General features: G+C 37.4%; 1 protein-coding gene across 1 annotated transcript in view; it reads right to left on the reverse strand.

Annotated features, from left to right (window-relative positions):
- The window catches only part of ABCA13 (ATP binding cassette subfamily A member 13), a gene marked incomplete at both ends in the record, with an annotated part of 438,366 nt that overhangs the window by 348,309 nt on the left and 70,163 nt on the right, over nucleotides 1-19,894 (reverse strand). The window contains 4 exons of the mRNA XM_081283275.1: nucleotides 3,274-3,383; nucleotides 5,181-6,992; nucleotides 8,722-13,485; nucleotides 17,114-17,228. Coding sequence (XP_081139401.1) covers nucleotides 3,274-3,383; nucleotides 5,181-6,992; nucleotides 8,722-13,485; nucleotides 17,114-17,228 — 6,801 coding nt within the window. The remainder of the gene's footprint in view (nucleotides 1-3,273; nucleotides 3,384-5,180; nucleotides 6,993-8,721; nucleotides 13,486-17,113; nucleotides 17,229-19,894) is intronic.

The raw sequence follows: 19,894 nt of genomic DNA on the forward strand, positions 1-19,894 counted from the left end.
GGAATGGCAGTCTATTAGGGAAGGTGAGGTGGCAGTTTAAATGACAGTCATGCTTGGGTTTCCTTGAAATAAAATTGTAAAAATTAACTAAAAATTAACTTTCTGTTTCTAACATCATTTTAAGTACATTAGCAGCTATAACACAGAATGGCAAAATAAATACAAATTCAGGTACCAAGGAATGTTTAATTCATTTAAAATCCATTAATTTATCTGATTGTGAAATGTCAAAAATAATTATGTCTTCAAACACAGCTGAATTCAATATGCCAGAGAAGCATTCAAGAATCAGAAATAAGTTTGATTCAAATTTTACCCACGCATGGTCCCCCATGATGAAATCATTTATGGCCATCCTAGTGTGCACTTAGAAAGGTAATGCTTTGTCTTTGATGGTATTTTCACTGTTCGTAATATATTCCAAATTAGAAATTAGGACTTCCTTTTTTAAAAGGCTATACAAAGTCCCCAGCTATCAGTCCACTGGGGTTTCCTTTACCTCAATCATGTCCCACTTTCTCATTCCATTCTTCTCTTTTTTTTTTTTTTGTCTCGGAATATTAACCCCTCCTTTGATTCAGTGAAATGTTTGTATTAATTTTTAAAAAGAGATGAGTGAGCCATAAAAACTAATCCTGTCCCTAAACTACCAATTTGCACTTGTGAGCCAGCTCTTTGTACATTGGGAAGTGGTCTCCCAATGGCATGCAGGAGACCCAACCTCAGCCTGCACTGAACCAGAGGAGGAGGACTGTCATGCGTGAGGCACCTGCCCTGAGCAAGGGCCCATGGGGGTCACCTGTGTTCACTGTCATGTTTTATTAAATCCTCTCAATACTCTTTGAAGCCCATTTTGTTCAAGGCTGAAACAGACTTGGCAGCCTGTCCTGAGTTGCTCAGCTAGCAGGAGGTGCTGAACTCAGCCTGGCAGGTCTCAGAGCACCTGCTCCTTCATTGTACGCTTCCCCTGGTATCACTTACTACAAGGGTCAGTGTGATTCTGTGCCTGGGGCCACCTGGGGACAATGAAGGAAGCCTTGCCAGACATAATGCTGCATCATGATCAGCAGTCCCTCGCTGCCTGATGCAGCAGTCTTGTAGGCCAGGGGCCCACACACAGGCCTCAACCCTGTGGACCGTGGTGCCTGGCATAAGGTGGCACTCACTCACTCACCTACCTAGTCCTCTAAACACATCACTCTGGTGTCTACTGTATCTATGTCAGCATTTTTTCTAGACCCTGGAGAGACACAACTGTGGCCATGCAGGCACACCTCCCTAGTACTCAGGTTTCACCTGACATGCTCCACATTCCAGGGATGAGTTGCCCAAGGACTCATCCTCTCCTCCCGCCCTCACTCTCACCCCCATCACCATATTTGAGCTTCTTCCTAGTATGTTTTTAAAATAGAATTTGACATGTAGGTTCCTGCCTAAGACTCGCTTCTCTTCCTTTCTATTCTCAGGTGCATGCTATTCTACAGACCTGGCCCCTAGCTTCAGCCACCCACACCCAACAGTGAATCCACCCTGGGGCCAGGGGCTCTTCCCATCTGATGGGGGATTTTGCCCTCCCTGGGTAAGCCAGACCCTTTTCTCTATGATGTCCTCCCAGCCCCACAGTTTACTCAATTGTACAAAATGGTCCCAGAGCACACAGACAGCCCATCTACTCTCTCTAATGGTTGAACATTCCTATATGAACAGACTGCTCACTTGGGAATGCTTAGGAACCAAGAGATGAGCCCATAAGGGCCCCTGGCATTTATTCACTCACTCATTCATTTAACAAGCATCAAATATCAGCATCTTATGCTCTATTTCCCATAGGCCAAGTTTATTACCATCAGGCACAACCCTTATGATCAGAGAAGAGATGAATTCAGAATAGCACATATGGTCATGGCCATAATTGGGAAATCAAGCCCTGAGATTGGAATCCAGGTAGGGCCACCTAACACCTGATGGGGTGGGTCCAGAAGAGCTTTCCAGAGGACATAATAATCTAAAAATAGTAGTACAATAGATTCAAATAGTAATCTAAATAAAAGCAATAATCTAATAATAAAACAGAAAATGTAAGAGAGTGAGAGTATGGAATCAAATGAACTGAGGTGAAGCAGGGAGCTAAAGGTGTAAGGTGAGCCATGGTGGAACTCCATGCAGCAGTAGATTAAGGCCTGCTCAGTCCTCCTTTCACTCTTCTCTGGTCTGATCAGACCCTCCCTCTGCTCCCCCATTTCTCTTCCCTGACCCTCCTCTTCATCTCTCTTACCTAGTCTCTCAGGGTCCTTGTTAACTCAGAGTTAACTTAGAGTCCTTTACCCCAGTCTGGGAGACTAGGACATAGGAAGGCAGCAGCATGTGTGTTCAAGTAGAATCACTGTGAACATTGGTGGTCCATTCCACGACTCAGATATGCACCACAACTTAATGCCTACACATTAGAGAAAGCCCTAAAATAATTACCCTATAATGCAGCTCAAAATATTTACTCTCCATCAAGAGTAGCATTTAAAGGAAATGTGTAGCTAAGAATGCATCAAGTATGACCTTACTAGATGAATTAATTTAATAACAACATAACCATTCATGATGGCTGGGTACTATGTTGAATACATGGAGATGCAGGATTTAAAAAGAAACTAGTCCTGCTGTCAGTGAGGCTACAGACTCCTGCAGAAAAGGAGGTATCAGAAATGAAAATGTAGGCAATAAGTGCCAGGGCTAGAGGAAATTCAGGTCACTACATGGACCCTTCAGCATACACTAGGGGACTGTATAGTCCATGCCAGGCACTGCAGACACACAAATGTTATGACACAGTTGCAGCCTGCAGGAAAGGTGACTCTAGAACAGTGGGTAGATGTAAGAAATAAGAGCATGAAGAGTTGCCTTTGATAAATGTCTCCTTAAATATCTGGCCAGCAAAGGAGGCAGGGGCGGTCCTCCTGAACAAGATGCCCCCAGCTCTAGGACAAAGAGCACAGCTTGAGTTTAGGTGGAAGAGACAGGGAAGCATACTCCATGAGCAAGGACACAGAGACCAGAAAGCCCACACAGTATTAGGAAGACATTGTCCAATTTGACTGGAGCACACAGGTTGGAGAGGCTGGACCAGACCCCTCCAGGTCTTGAGTCTCAAAGTCAGGCTAAGAAGGTTATTCTTTGTCCTAAAAGAAATTCATGGGAAATCTGTGTATCTCTCTGACAGCTCAGCTCTCAAAACTGGCACAGCGGCATTATCAGGCACATCTTACATAATCAGCCCACCTGCAAAGATAATGAGCACACGCAAAACCACCATCTTCACTTTCTGCAGCATCTCAATGGCTTCAGAGGGCTTCTCCAGCTGCTGCAAAACTCGACACATCTCAACAACTCTTAAGAAAAAAAAAAGATAATGGCATTTAAGGATAAAAATCTGCAGCACATGAGCATTGTTACTGTGTAGTAGTAGGCTGGGCCGTACACACATACAAATCGTCCCCTATACCGAATCACAGATACTGTATAAGAACACAAGGAAAGCTCAGATAACACAGTCTATACCTCCGTTTTCTACTTGTATGGTTCTCTCAAAATGAAAAGGTAAGTGATTAAAGGGTCTCAAGACACAATGGCAGCCTCTGTGACCACATGGATGCATCTGGAAGACGGTTATGTTAAGTGAGGAAAGTCAGGGACAGAAAGACAAATATCCCATGTTATCATTCATATGTAGAGTATAAAAAAGTTGTCCCCATAGAAGTTCAGAGCAAAATAGTTCCTGGAGGCTGGAAAGAGACCAGGTAGTGATGTGGGGAGGATGTTCCATGGGTAGTAAGAGTACGGAGCTCTGGTTTTCTATGGCAAAGCAGGACAACTTCTGATAACAATAGTCCATTGTTTATATCCAAATAGCTAGAAGAGAGGATTTTGAATGTTCTTACCACAAAGAAATGGTAAGTGTTTGAAGAGGTACATATGCTAATTACTCTGATTTGATTGTTATAAAATACATACAAATATTTAAATATCACATGTACAGCCTAAGTATGTACAACAAATATACATCAATCAAAAAGTAAAATACTAAGTCTTAAAAACATGATAGTATATAGAGCTATGGTTTAAATTCCCTCTCTGGCAAACTGAAAAAAAAAAAAAAACTTGAGACAAAGCTGAGATGAAGGAGAACAGGGTTGTCAAGACCACCTCCAGCTCAAAAGAAAATTCCAAGCAAACACTGAAGTCACACACAGTACAGTTTTGGATCAGAAGCAAAGAGGAGATGAGCCCGGGATATCTGGAAGCCAGCATTCAGGTTTTGAGGTACTGATAGTTCTTTTGCCCAAGGGATACCTGTTTTATGAGCTAAGGACATCCTTCCAAGCTGTAAAAAATTATTGGATTTGAGAGACAGTTTCACAGCCACAGAACTCAAAGAAAATAGCTCAGTATGTCTGGTGAGAAATGAACAAGGGTTCATACTGTATCTCTAATCTCCATGTGGGGCTGAGAGAAAGGCAGAGACAGGATGGGACAATGGACTCTCTGAAAAGCCTCCTCACATTCAGGAAGGGCAGATACAGAAAATGCAGCACCTCTGGGGTTCTGCACACCAAGAGAAGCAAGTTGTCCCACCTAAGGCAGCAGATTGTTTCCAGAGTACAGCAGCTAATAGGACTGGAACTCTTAAGAACAGGTTTTCTCTGACCCAACATTTAGGAGTGGAAGGGCTTAGAGGTGATCAATCATTTAGAGTTAGATTGAACCTAAAGAAAGCAGAAGCCAACAGCTGCCTGGAGCATTCCTGTGGTTGGTTAAAACTACAACTGCAATGTTCTGTGTGATGTGGTTGACATATTCTTGGGCTAAATATCCAATAGTAGGACCCTTGTTTGATAGAGTATGTGCACAGCAAAAAAAAAAAAAAATGTTGATGTGCCAAGTAAATAGAATACAATGATTTTGCTTTTGAAAATAATTTACTTCTGAAAACTTTTTGAAGGAAACCAAATCATCTGAATGCCAAATAATGAAAAGAAAAGACTGGATGGACTCAAATCACTCCATGGTAGAAGCCAACTTCAGAGTGTGATGAAAGTCAAAGGTCACTTACCCTGATTCACTCTTACTCCTAAAAAGCTACTGAAGTGAGGGGAGTGGGGGGGAAATGGGGTTAGGTGTTTGATTACCTTTCATCTGTCAGTGAGACTTTTTGCCAGTATTCAATCAACACAAATAATCTCCTCAGGTATTTCTTGAAACATGATAATGGTTTGAAGCCATAAGGAAAATCCATCATATCTTGTTGGGGCCAGTCTTCTTGGGCCGACATGCCATTCTTTCCAATGGCTTCCTGAAGAAAAATCTCCAAGACTGGATGAAACACAGTTCTAATGGAATTTGCCCACCGAGAGTTGTTGGGGAGGAGCCCTTTCCTGGAGAGAGCTATTCTACTTAGCACAAACTGGGTTGCTTTCTCAAGTTGATGATGGGTTATATTCTCAATCAAAGACATATTGAAAGATAAACCTTTACTTAAATAATCTCCGTACTCACTTTCAATTCCACTGGAGGCCTGTACAACTCTTTCTGTGGTTTTCAAAAGGTTATCTGGATGCTGAGCAAATGTCAGCAACAGCTTAAAAACATCCCAGTTATCCTTCTTCAAGCTATTCCAAAGAGTTTCTAAAGTAAAATTAACCGCCATTTTCCAGTAAATTCCTATTTCTGTGCTGCTTTCTGTTAACATTTTATCCAAGAAAAGAATCACTTCATGAATCCTTTCCTGCTCAGTATCTTGAGGGCTAGAATTTGGATTAAGCTGTAAAAAGTCCATTTGACTGGTAATGTTATTTATAGGAACTAAGCAATCCAGAATTTCTTCCCATAAATTGACAGAATCCCTAGAAAATACTTGAGACACATTTCTAAATGCCACCATAAGATGCTCCAAAACCCCCAAATCAATTTTCGTAGAAGTTAAAAATTCAGCCATTTCTTCCAAAATACCAGAAAAGTCCTTGGATTGGTTCACATAGGACAGTATGGTAGATGACATACTGAAAATATCAGAGTCTTGTGAAATATTAGGTTTGACCCCAATCATCCCAAAGGCCAAGTCAAGAAATGGCAGTAATGAATCATTTATCTTTTCAAATATAAAATGATCTACTTTTTTCAAAGTAGTTATTTTCTTCACAAGATGTTGAACACTTTGGTGCATGAAGAAATAGAGAGCGTCAAAGAATTTCATGGTGTCCTTGGTACTAGAGATGAAATGAATGTCAAAAATCATGGCCATCTGCCCTGAAACTTTCTTAGCTAGTTTGAGAAGTTTCACAGTGGAGTCCACTGATATGGCAAGATCTCTCAGCTCAGCACTGTCACTCAAAAGCATGGTCAGAGTTCTAGACATTTCTAAGAGAGGTTCTAGGACATGACTATTTTCAGAAGTTCTGGAAATAATACCAAGTAATCTCTTAGTAATTTCTAATGTTTCTCTGTTTCTTAGAAGATTTGAGTTAAGTATAAAGGAAAGCAAATCAGTTAAGTTAGAAAGTATAACTTCTTGGAGAGTAGGATATAAGGTATGGAAGTCCTTATTTAGAGAGTTTAAAAGAGTATCCATAAGATTGGCTATTTCTGTGGAACTTTCTCTCATGAGATGAAGAACTGACCTGAGATTTTGGTTAAGTTTGAAGAGCTCCTCAGTACTATTTATATGGAAAAGCAACTGACTCACCACTGTAAGGAAATCATCTTCAGACTTATTTTTCATTGAGGTTTCCCTTACAAAGGCATGCAATAAATCTTTTATGAATTTCAGTCCTTGATGGTTATCAAAATAAAGTTCTCCATTGTCTAATATAAATGAGCTTTTGATTAAGTGATGTATAGTCTCCTTTAAACTTGAGAAAAAATCCATCAATTTGTCTTCATTCTTCAAGGTAAGAAATTGATCCAATTTCAGAACTTCTAGAATTTTATCTTTTGGAAAAAAACTGTAAATATATATACATATATATTTTAATTTCATATTTAATACATTAGCAATAAAATGACTTAAATATATAGTGACTATTATGTTATTTGTTTTATAATAAAATAAAGTCATGAAATTATACCATTGAATGAAAGATGATATGAAAATAACTCCATATCACAATTAATATTTTTGTTGTCAAATAATGAAGAGTGAAGGGATTTCATGAAGAATTCTATTACAATTCCTCGAACCCAACAATTTAAAAAGCCACTTATTTTTGTATTTAGAAAAGAGGCAAAATGATTACAAAGTGGTTCTGAAGAAGTAGAAAGCCTATTTATATTTTTCTGAATTTTTAAAAAATAATAGCAGGTCACTTGAACACTGATGATTTTGCAATCCATCAACCAGACTTGGCTAGACAATAGGCCCAGAATGCCCTTTTTTGTATGTCTCTGAGCTTAATGGTCCCCAAGAAAGAGTCCCTCCTGTGTTGAAGGATATACAGGAGTCCGAGGCCATTTTGTAGCACAAATATGCCTCCTACCAGCTATTCAATCCAACACTAATCTAGTGTTGGAAAACAGATTTGGCAGATGTGATTTAAATCCCTACTCAGTTAATTTCAAAGTAGCCAGAAGAGTCATTATCCTAGGTGGGCCTGACATAATCAGCTAGAAGATTGGTTGTAAAAGAGTGTGGGTCTTGCCTTACCTAAAGACTCCGACCGCAGCTGGGTAGGCACTTGGTCTCTCCTGCCCCTGAGTCTTCCTCTTGACCACCACTTGGGGCCACAAGCTTGATTTCATGACTCTAGTGTTCCAGCTAGCTATGACATTTCCCCCCTGACAGCCTTCCCTAGTGATTTTGAACTTGCTTATCCAGTGCCCAAATTTATATAAGCTCATTCTTTCAATTCAGTCTTTGCTGGTTCCATGGTTACAGTCAGGACTGTAACAAAATGGAATAAACTGTAATTTCCCTCCAACATTTTACTAATAACCTTCAAAGAGATTTTTTTAAATACATGGAAAAAGTAATGTGACTATTGATTTTATTGCTTCCAAATGTAAACAACACACTAGATGAACTGGGATAAAAATATATAAACCCTTTATGTGTGACCGGTTAATACAGTTAATACAGCAATTCAAATTATGACCCTCCTATATGTGAATATTCATCCATAAAAATTAATTTTTTAAGTTCCATATAAAATGGAATTTCAGGCCAGATGGGGTGGCTCACGCCTATAATCCTAGCAGCTCAGGGGGCAGTGGCAGGAGGATCATGAGTTCAAAGTCAGCCTCAGCAATTTAGGAGGCACTCTATGCAACTCAAAGAGACCCTATCTCTAATAAAATACAAAATAAGGTTAGGGGTGTAGCTCAGTGGTCAAGTGCCCCAGAATTAAATCCACAGTACCCCAAAAATAAATTAATTAATTAAATAGTATTCAATAATTGTTTTTATCATCTAAAAAATAGAAAAAAATATATATATGACTACTTATCACAGGATAGGCCTAAATGCTTACTATTTAAGTAGCAATAACCAAAATTATTTTACTTTGATATTTTGATAAAATTGTTATGAAGACACATTCACTTTAAACATCATTCAAAATTTTTAGTGTACAATTGCTGTTTATTAGCATTTCTGTACTCCAGAAAAGAAAGTGGTTTGAGATGTACTGCAATTGAATGAACTATGTACAAAGCAAAAATACAAACCAAACCACTCACCTCATCTCTGCAATAGCATCTTGGTGGAAGTCTTTTAGCAAAAGAGATATTTTGTTCTCAGAATTTCCCTTCAGTAAAGGGGAAAAGAATGTTCTCAAAAACTGTTCTATGAAATCCACTGTGCTCCTTGAAGGGAGAATGGTTTTCCCACTACTGTCCGATGGCATGTGGTTCAAGGTGAGGTTAATTAAATTAATTATTTGAAGGTCAGCGTCACTTAAATTTGGGGCTGCTTCTTGAGACCTCCCAGCTAAGTTACTGACGGAATTAATCAGAATGCTTTCAAGAAGCAACTGAACAACCGAGAAATTGGTTAGCTGCTCTTGATTTAGCAGATGAGTAAGAAAGTCAACGTCAAAATCACCTTCTCCAGAAATGTTTTTCAGATAATGCAAATAGTTAGTCATATCTTTAGTTATATCATCAGTTGAACTCTCGCTGGTCACAGGAACAAATAATGTTTGTGTCAATTTGGAGTAATCTTTATTTTCAATTTCATGAAGCCAGTTTTTTGTGTCCAACAGAAAATCTTCAATAATTTCGAATATCCCCAATGATGAGGAATCCAGGCTTTCCAGAAAGTGGGAAAGTTGTAAAACTAAGCTTTGAAGGGCCATGGAGTTAATACTTTGGATTTCCTTTTTAATTATAGAGAACAGGTGCCTAATACTAAAGTCATGGGTTAGGTCTTTCATGGTTTGTTTAAAGTCAAGCCATAGTTCTTCAAGGTTGTAAATAGCTTCACTATTTTTAATAAAACTTGTTAATGCTTCTAAACCACTACCCATGAGACTTGCATTCAGAAGAATTGTGAGTGGAAGGAGTGAATAAGGCCTGTTATCTTCTAGACTCCAATCCCCAGAAATCAACTTGTTCATCCTTTCCAAATTTAAGGAAATATTATTTCGGACAAATGCCTCTGTTCCCTCAGTCATGTTAAAAATCTTATTTACACCAGCCAGTGTGTTAAGAATGTTTTCCCCAGAGGCAGCTTTTGTAAAATTGACACTTTTTAGCTTTTCTATGATTTGCAAAGCAACTTGCTTTATGGGACCACCAGGACAATGTCCAGCAATGCTGTCATTACTTTGATTTCCAGAAAGTGAGACAAAGGGTAACACCTTATGCCAAAATTCTTGCACAGTTTTCATCAGGGAGGTTTTAGCATGAAAGACTTCGGACAGTGCTAGAAGGATGGAATTCCAGTCTGCTAATTCATGAATCACACAAATCATTTTCCTACTCATTTCCATTCGTGAACTTTCATTTGAACATTGTGAATCTTCACGTGGGGGAGACAGGTGGAGATGGTCAAGTATTGTGGCCACTTGGTGATAAAAGGAAGAAGAAGACATAAGCCCATGGACTTCACAGGCTTCCAATTTTGGATTCTGCTGAAATCCAGAAGTTGTATGATTCCAGCACCAAACCACAGGAAGGCAGTTTAAAGCCTCTGAGACAATGGCTGGTTGGTCTGATATTAATGTGATTGTATGCAGAAGAGCTTTTATCGCACCAGCAAAGTCCTTCTTGGTGATGTTTGAAATGCTTATGCCGTGAAGGAGTGTGAAGTTATAGACATCCTTGAGGGCCTCTGTGATGTTTTTGTCAGCCACTCTCTGCAGGAGACTCACAACATGAGGAAGAGCATAATACAGGTCCACCACTGTGTTCACATCATCCTTGGGAAACAGGCGAGAGAGCTTGAGCAGATGATTGACATTCCAAGCATGGGAGCTGTCTGCAAATTTCTCCATCAAGCCAAAAAGCAAGTTGACCCCTGAATTGCTGGTATCTAATCTACTGAGATTCTTGAAGAAATCCCCAAGGCTTTCACTAATGTGTTCAAGCTGATCTACTAAAAGGTCTATGTCTGCCTTCTTGAGAGTATGCATGAGAGAAGCCACCTTCTTTAAAACTTGAGCATGACCTGAATTTTGTGGGATATTGTGAGAAACAGTGGGCACTAAGGAATTGAACACATTCTTCATCAACTGAATAACAAGATCCACAACTCTCATTATTAGTTCATGTGAAATTGTTTCTGGTGGGTTTTGAAGATCATGAGATAAGTTGAAGAAGGCAAGGTAACTAGCTAAATGATAAATTGAATTGCCTAAACTCTTTATATCATTTTCCTTTGGACTGGTAGCAAATATGTTAAAATATTTTTCAGTTTCAGAAGAGGAATTATTTTCCAGGATATTAGAGAAAATATATTTTACAAGTTTCTGAATTTCCTTCCCCAGTGATATCAAATGCAGCCAAAGATTTTGAAACTGGTTAGGAATTTCCTGTGACATTTCTATGGGTCTTAAAACTAATTCATTAAAATACTTCCAGTTGGATTGGGAAACAAGATCAAAGTCTCTTGTTAAGTTGTTTATAATCATCCTTACTTGGTTTGTGGAATCATTCATAAGAGCTAATAAAATCTCAAATTTTGGTACCTTCCTGTTTTCAAAGACTGTATTAAGTACAATATTTAGAAAGTCAGTTATGTCTTTCAAGTAAATATTTACACAACTTATGTTGGACTCACCCAAGGAACAAAGCGGTTTCTTTATATGTATCAGCCAAGTTACCATTTTCAATGTAGAGTTCATTTTTTTGTCCATATCTTTGAAACTCCCCAAAATACTGTGAAGATAGCCTTGTGAAAAACTTGAATTATACATTACATACAAACGGTTGATGGCATCTATCCATGCCATGCATCCTCTCAGTTTGCTAACTGTGTTCTCAGAGGAGAATGTGCAATTTAACATGTCCAGAATATGTACCATCCGCTGAGAGCTATTTACATGAAATAAGCCTTCTTCTAAAATCAACTCAGTTACATTTTGGAAAACATCAGCACAGGACAATAAATCTTGATCATGGGACACATTTCTAAGAAATAATATTGTTTCTCTTAGCTCAGTGATGACACTTTGAAATTTGTTATTTCTGTGATCTGTGAGATTATTTAAAAGAAAATGATTTATCAGGTCTACGTTACTACCCACATATTCTGAGGTCTGGCTTAACTCAATGAAAACCTCCAGCAGAGAATATAAAAACTCTCTGCTTGTGTTTGTGTTCAATGGAAGTGTCTCTAGCTGGTGCAGAGTGGTTTCCATGGTGAAAAGGGTTTTCTCTACTTGGTCCAAGGTAAGTGATTTTACTGCAACTAATGCATCACCTAATACTACCCAGAGATCCCTGAGATCCAGCAAGTCTTGCCAATCCTGAAAATTATCAGCTTGAGTCACACTTTTAAACAAATTTATTATGAGTCTAGCTGCATGGTGGGTGGGAAAGACTCCCTGGCAGCTTTCAGAAATTTTCATATCATTTTCCAATTCATCCAAAAGCTGAGTGAGCCCTACATGAAGAGAAGTGAAGATATTCAGGTCAAACTTAAGTATTTGAGATATGCTTCCCCAGATTTCAGTCCACATTTGAAGCCATGAAATGGTACAGTGAACGGCCAGAAACTCATTCAACACACTGACATTTGCTGAGAGGTCTGAAAAAATTTGTGACCATGGAAGACTAAATGAAGATTCCTTATCTGTTAAATAATTCATAGAGGAAATGGTTTCATTATCCAAAACAAAACATTCACCACCCAACAGGGCTTCTACTGAACCATTGAAGAGCTGACTGACATATTGAAATAAAGACATGCGAAAACCTTCATCTGCTATGAGCAGCTGTTTGAGGCCTGTCAAGGTAGCATGGATCCCTTCCAATTCTTGGCCCTCTGTAGACATCAGGGATTGAGCTTGAAGCTCCAAAAAGTTAAAAACTGAAAACAACTGCTGACAATAAGATACTTCAGAAATTCCCCCAAGAATCTCTGCAGTCTCAGATAAAAATTCAAATGCTTTACTGATGTTTTGGAAATTAAATTGCTTTATGATGTTCAAAATATGTCTTGAGATTTGGGTAAGGTACATTAGCATAGAATCTCTACTCCGTAGGCTCAAGAATTTATAAATATATTGGTAAAAGGAAGAATAAATTTGCAGAAGTAAAGCTGAATCCTTGTCTTTGAAGACATTTAGGTATATGTGTGTCAAAATGTTATCAACTTCTTGTTTTTGAGGTTCAGAGAGGGCTGAGAAAATATCAGATGCATTCTTTACAACATAGACTGAGTCCAGAGCTTCTGAGACTTGTTCCTGCCTAAGTAATCCAAATTCATAGAGACTATTCATCACAGTTTCACTTAAATGTACAAAATCTATGTTTACTGCTGGTGATTCTGACCAATTTGAATGGGATAAATGGGAAAAGTTTATGCTTTTACTAAAAATTTTCTCATTTTCTGGAACAGAAGAATTTAAAAGTGAAGAAAAATTTTCCAGTTTAGCCTTTTCTCCTTTAGAAATGTCACGCAGCCATAATTCTAGAAGTTTGGGGTTAATTTCAAGCAGTATTAATTCCATGAGTCTCAAAATATTTTCAGGTTGGTTCTTCATCCAGTGACTTCCACCAGTTTGCAGTTTTTCAATCACCTCTTTCCCAAATTCTAAAAGCTCCTGATCTTCAAAAGCAGGTAGGTCTGTCTCTAAATTCCACAAAACACTTCTATTTAGAACTTCCTTGTTGAGAGATGAGTTGTGGAATTTGGGAACCCTGAAGGAGTTGAAAGAATTAGGTAGTAATAATTTCTCCCAAAATTCCACAAATGATAAAAGAAAGTTCAGCTGTTCATCCTCAGAGGCATGAAACTTCTTTTCCATCACCAGAAGGTGCTTTGTGCAGTTTAAGGCCCTACAACATTAATAGAATTGTTTTAGTATCAGAAAGAAAAAAAATTATTCAATGTATCAAATTTCTAAGGTACTGGTCACAGTAAACCTAAGTGAAATATTTACTAGACAATACATTTTCCAGTAGACATAAAAACCAATGTGATCATTTGAAAATGTTTTAGAATTCCACAACACAGTTGCATATCTTTAGATTTAAATGTTTCCTACAGGGCTGGGGATGTGGCTCAAGCTGTAGCGCGCTTGCCTGGTATGTGTGTGGCCCGGGTTCGATCCTCAGCACCACATACCAACAAAGATGTTGTGTCCGCCGAGAACTAAAAAATAAATATTAAAAATTCTCTCTCTCTCTCTCCTCTCTCACTCTCTCTTTAAAAAAATAAACAAATAAATAAATGTTTCCTACAATCAAAAAGAATGTGTGCTAAAATTTTTCTTCTGTGAATTCATAGGTAAAGGACATTCATTGTTAAAGAAAAGATTGCTGTTTATTTCAGAAGAATCTTAGGATTCATTTTCTCATTTCATCTCAAAATGTCTTGAGCTATCAAGGTAGTTCAAATACTGAGACGCATCAGAAATGGTGCCTGTACGATTTAAGGAAAACTTTTGGGATTCCTAGTGCCAGGAGGCAATTCCAATTCTCTTTTATGTTAGATGGGGTACTTCCTCTCCGGGTTTTTATTTTTAAAATACAAAGAGTTCTCAGAAAAGCAAATCAGAGTTTGTGAGATGTGCACTCTTGCAGAACTAACTTAAAACTCAGAAGTCACAGCCACTTTGGAAATCCATGAATGATCTGACTTTAGATCAGTCAGATCTAAAGTCAGATCATTAAGACTTTAGAAAGGTTATGTGATATGAGTATTTGATAAGTGTCTACACCGAATTGGCTCAGGCAGCCCTGACACCAACATGTTGATACCTCTGCAGTGACACCTGTGAAAGATATCACCATGTTGGGTCACCAGACCTGAAACAATTGCACATGGTTCAGGTGGTATCCCTGCTGTGTGTTCTATGATGCCAGCCATAAGAACAGCTTTTATTGCCAGACTTCAAATGAGTTCAGAATTATGGATAAAGATTTTCAGACTTTATTGGATATTAATGCCTAGATAGGTAAATTCCTTTCTAACTTCTTTAACACTCCATGCTCTGGCATAGGGAGGGTACTATAGAGAAGATCAAATACAGGAATGTTATTGTACTCTCTAATATCTAAGATCAGAGCACTATATATCTAGTGCATTATATATGTGCATATATGTATGTATACATACATACATGTACACGTGCGTACACATGTTTAATATATATACAGGTGTGTATACACATATATACAACACACATATACATATACATATGTATATATGCCTAATTGTGGTGTCAATTGTTGTTTGTAAAATAGAGTGGCTATTTTGAAAAAAAAATTCCCCATCAATACCAGTAATAACATTACCACATTTGTTCATATCACTTTATAGTTAATGAAGCACTTTCACAAGGATAATCTTATTTCTTTCCTACAACAGCCTTTTGAAGTACACATCATTATTTCTATTTCATAGAAAAAGAAATATTTCAAAAACTTTTTAATTTAATCATACTGTTAGTACATAGCATAAACAGGACATGGCCCAAGTTTTCAGATTTTGAATTCAGTTTTGTATGCTAGGCAAGCACTCTACCACTGAGCCACACCCACACACATACCCTTGAATTTAACTTTCTACATTAATTGCACTTAATTTCCAATGTGTTTTTTTGTTGTTGGTTATTAGATCAATATCTAATTATCTAGCCTCTTTCACAAAAGACACTGCACTGATTGTAATGGGTATAAAAATGAATATCATCGGAACACATCTAGACTACTTTTATTGTCCTCTTTTGTTTTAGTCATCTTTTTTGCTACTGTGACTAAGGATCCAAACAGAACATTTTGTTTGACAGTTCACGGTTTCAGAGGTCTTAGTCCATAGAAGGCTGGCTCCATTTCTTGGGGTTTGAGACGAGGCTGAACACCATGGTGGAGTGTGTGGCAGAGGGAAGCAGCTTTTCCAGATACAAAATATATACCCCATAGCCACGTCCTCAGTTAACCATTCCTCCAGCCACATCCCACCTGCCTCCAGTCACCAATTAATCCCATCCTGGATTAATTCACTGATTAGGCTAAGACTCTTACAACTGAATCATTTCTCCTCTGAACCTTCTTACATTGTCTCACACGTGAGCTTTTGGGGGACACCACACATCAAACCATAATGGCTTTCTACTGCTTTGAAATATTTGAGACTTTCAGTAAAGTGGGAAATTATGAATTTGACATCAGCATCAGGGCTGACTTCTCAGAGTCCATTACATTGTCCCCGCCCCCGCCCCTTTTTTTGTGCTGATAACTGGGCTTAGAAAGTCTCACCATGGTGGTAAACCTCAGGTCTATAGAGGTATAGCCAAATTGTCCTCCAATTTTGGTGTATATCAAACTCATCTGTGGAATTTGATAAAGATGCAGAATCCTGCACCCTACACACAGGGCAAGATTTAGGTACAAGGTCAACACTTGTATTCTTAGCAAGCTTCACAGGTAAGTTCGAAAACCACTCTCAAGAGTTTCTGTCCCATTAAGTTCCAACGCAGCCCACAAACAATAAAACATGCTTTTAAACTGGACACAACATCTGTAATTATACAGAAAAAATCCCTATCTCAAACTATATGTTGAAATAGCAAAGCAGCAAATAATCTGTTATATTTCTTTCCAAAGATCACTTCCACTCCCTAGAGTCTCCAGAACTATCAGCACCTAAATCATTGATCCCATGTCTAAACTCTAATCTAAACTCTAAAAAATGAGACAATTTTTCAAAGAAATATTTGAGGTATCTGTTATGAATCACGTAACCATTAATGAAAATTGAATTGGTTTAATCTGTATTTCCTTTCAAAATACATGTTACAATGTAGATATGGGGTATCCCCCAAAGCTCATGTGTGAGAAAATGCCAAGAAACTTCAAAGGTGCAATATTGGGTTATGAGAGTCTTAACCTAACACATGCATTGATTCCCTGATAAAGATTAATTGGATGTAACTGTAGGAAGGTATGGTATGGTTGGAGGAGGTGGTCACTGAGTGCATGCCTTTGGGTTTTATATTTTGTCTATGATAAAGGGAGTCTCTATCTATCTATCTATCTATCTATCTATCTATCTATCTATATCTCTCTCCCTTTCTCCCTCCCTCCCTCCCTCTCTCTGTGCTTCCTAGGGTCATGTCCTGTGTCACTTTCCTCAATCACACTCTTCCACCATAATGGCTCTGAGGATAGAGCAAACCATCTATGGACTGATACATCTGAAATCATGAGTGCCAAATAGAATTTTTCCTTCTCTAAAATTGTTTTTGTGAGGTCTTCTGGTCACAGCAGCAAGATAGCTGACTAAAATACCATGAAAACTTGAGTCATTTGGTCTATAAATAAATATTTATTAAGCACCTAATAAATACTGTGTTGATATCAAGCTCATAAACATTAAAGAATGCATGTCCTATAATTAGGTCTTGTTTATCTTCAGATGATAGTTAAATTAAGACCTGGAAGTTGAATTCCAATAACTTACCTGGATATGGAAGTTTTTGGAGAAGTCAATAAGTCATTCAAAAATGCAAAATAATTATCACTGATGATTTTCCAATCCATGTTTTCTGCATAACAGGGAGATTTCTCAGAGAAAGCTAAAAAATGATATAAAATGTCACAGACAAATCTAGGCAAGTGAAATGTTTTAGTAGTTCACCTAATATTATTAAAATGGGAAAAAGATGGATTGGAAATTTGTGATTTGATTTCTGCTTTCATCCAAGGTGAATTATCACAAGCCACTGATAATGTAGAACATTGACTCATAAAAGACAGAAAACAAGGTGAAACCTAGCTGGTTGACTTAGGAGAGGGTCCAATTCCTGGAACAAGAAGGGAGAAGTGAGATGGACCTCAGTGGACATGCTGAGCTTACAAGATGAAGCTTAGCGTCTGAAGACAGGTAAAGTACACAACACAGAGAACAAGTGAGGGCTGTACAAAGCAAGAATATCACCACATGCTTCCCTCCAGTATTCAGCTGAAAACAAATTAATCCATACATGTGAGGGAACTACTGGAGACCAGGTAGTTTAATCCCCAAATGATTAAAGATGGCAGTCTTTGGTAATCACACAAGACAAGCAATATACTCTATTTCCATTAGCCAACTGGAACAATTTACAATTCGTTAGTCAGTGAGCAGTGTATACATAAGGGTTTTGCATCAGTAGTGGATAATATTCCCAACCAGACTTGAGTACATTGCCAGTCCTGCCTAAGAAATCTTAAAAGTAAGACTCCAGGGCTCCGAGTGTATTTCAATGGAAGAGCTCTTGCCTCACATGTACTGAATTCAATCCCCAGTACTGGGAAAAACAGAAAAACCCTAAAGGACCAAACTGTTTTCAGTAATTTGTCTCAAAAATGTTTATACAAATAGAAAAACACAGCACAAAATAAGGTTAAAAACTTGCAATTTTGGCATCCAATCAATAATTACCAGGCATGCAAAGAAGAAGGGAATTATGACCCATACTTAGGGGAAAAAATTAATCAAACTGACAGATGGTGGAAGTAGCAAGGAACATTAATCACATTAAATGATTAATGTTATTTAATGTGTGCTATATAATTTACTCAGCTCAGTGAAAAGGAAAAACTTGTCAGTTCAGATAAAATCAGACCTACCTTCATGCTATACATAAGAAATGTGCTTGAGACATGAAGTCATAAATGAAAAGGATGGAAAAGTTATACCACCCTAATGCTAAGCAAAAAGTTATCAAAGTAGATTAGATGATAATACCACTTCATGATGATAAAGACATCCACTGTTCAAGAAGATAGAGCAATTCTAATATAAGGAGACTGACTCATAGTGGGGTAGGTAGGGAGGGGGAACATGGGAAGAATAGAAGATTTCTAGACAGGGAAGAGGGGTGGGAGGGAAAGGCAGGGGGAGAGGATTAGCAAGGATGGTGGAATGTGATAGATATCATTATCCAAAGTACATGTATGAAGATACAAATTGGGTGTCAACATACTTTATATACAAACAGAGATATGAAAAATTGTGGTATATATGTGTAATAAGAATTGTAACGCAAAAAATAAACAAGTACATGTATAAAGACATGAATTGACGTGAACGTACTTTATATGCAAAGATATGAAAAATTGTGCTCTATATGTGTAATAAGAATTGTAATGCATTCCACTGTTTTGTATTTAAAAATATAAAATCAATTAAATAAAAAAGAAGAGTAATTCTAAACATATATGCACATTACAACAGAATTTCAGAATGAAATAAAAACTAATAGAAATACAAGGGAAAATAGGCTAATATACATTATATTCAGAGATTTCGGTACCCCACAAAATAAAACATTAGTAAGTATATAGAAAATTTGTACAATACTATCACAATTTGATCTACTTTATATATATAAAACATTCTACATATTCTTCTCAAGTGCATATGGAGCATTTACCAAAGTAGATTATATTCTAAACCATAAAATAAGCCTCAATAAATTCAACAGAATTAAACATACAAAGAGGGTTCACTTACCAAAATGAAATTAAATTAGAAATCAATATGTCTGACAAAAGGTTTGTAACTTAAATATATGACGAACTTTCAAACTCAGTAAATATAGAAACAAACAACTTGATTTAAATTTTTTTTAGATGTTGATGGACCTTTATTTTATTCATTTATTTATATGTGGTGCTGAGAATCAAACCCAGTGCCTCACACATGCTCTACCACTGAGCCACAACCCCAGTTCCAAATAACTTGATTTTAAAAGTAGGGAAAAGATTGGAACACGCAATTCATAAAGATAGACATGCAGATGCATATAAGCACATCAAAGATAAATGTTTAAAATCATAAGTCATAAATGCAACTTAAATCCATAATCCACAATATGCATTTAATAAAATGACTAAAATTAAAAAGACTGCACATAACAAGTGCTGGAGAAATGTGTAGTATGAGAATGCTCATATACTACTGACAGTAATGTAAAATTATAAAACAACTTTGAAAAAATAGCTTGTTGGGGTTTTTTTTTTTAAAGTTAAACATACACCTTCCATGTAATCCAGTTATTTTATTGATAAAGACAATATATCATATTTTCAGTCAAACATACACAAATGTTCAAAGCAACTTAATTTGAAATAGCCAGAAATGCTACATAATTCAATTATGAATTACTGGCATGGACAAACTATGATACATCCTTTCATCTGAAAAGTAATCAGTGAATGACCACACTAGGCATGGATGAATCTCAAATCATCAATG

Source organism: Spermophilus citellus (genome assembly GCF_964194105.1).
Source record: "Spermophilus citellus genome assembly, chromosome: 3".
Classification (NCBI taxonomy): Eukaryota; Metazoa; Chordata; class Mammalia; order Rodentia; family Sciuridae; genus Spermophilus; species Spermophilus citellus.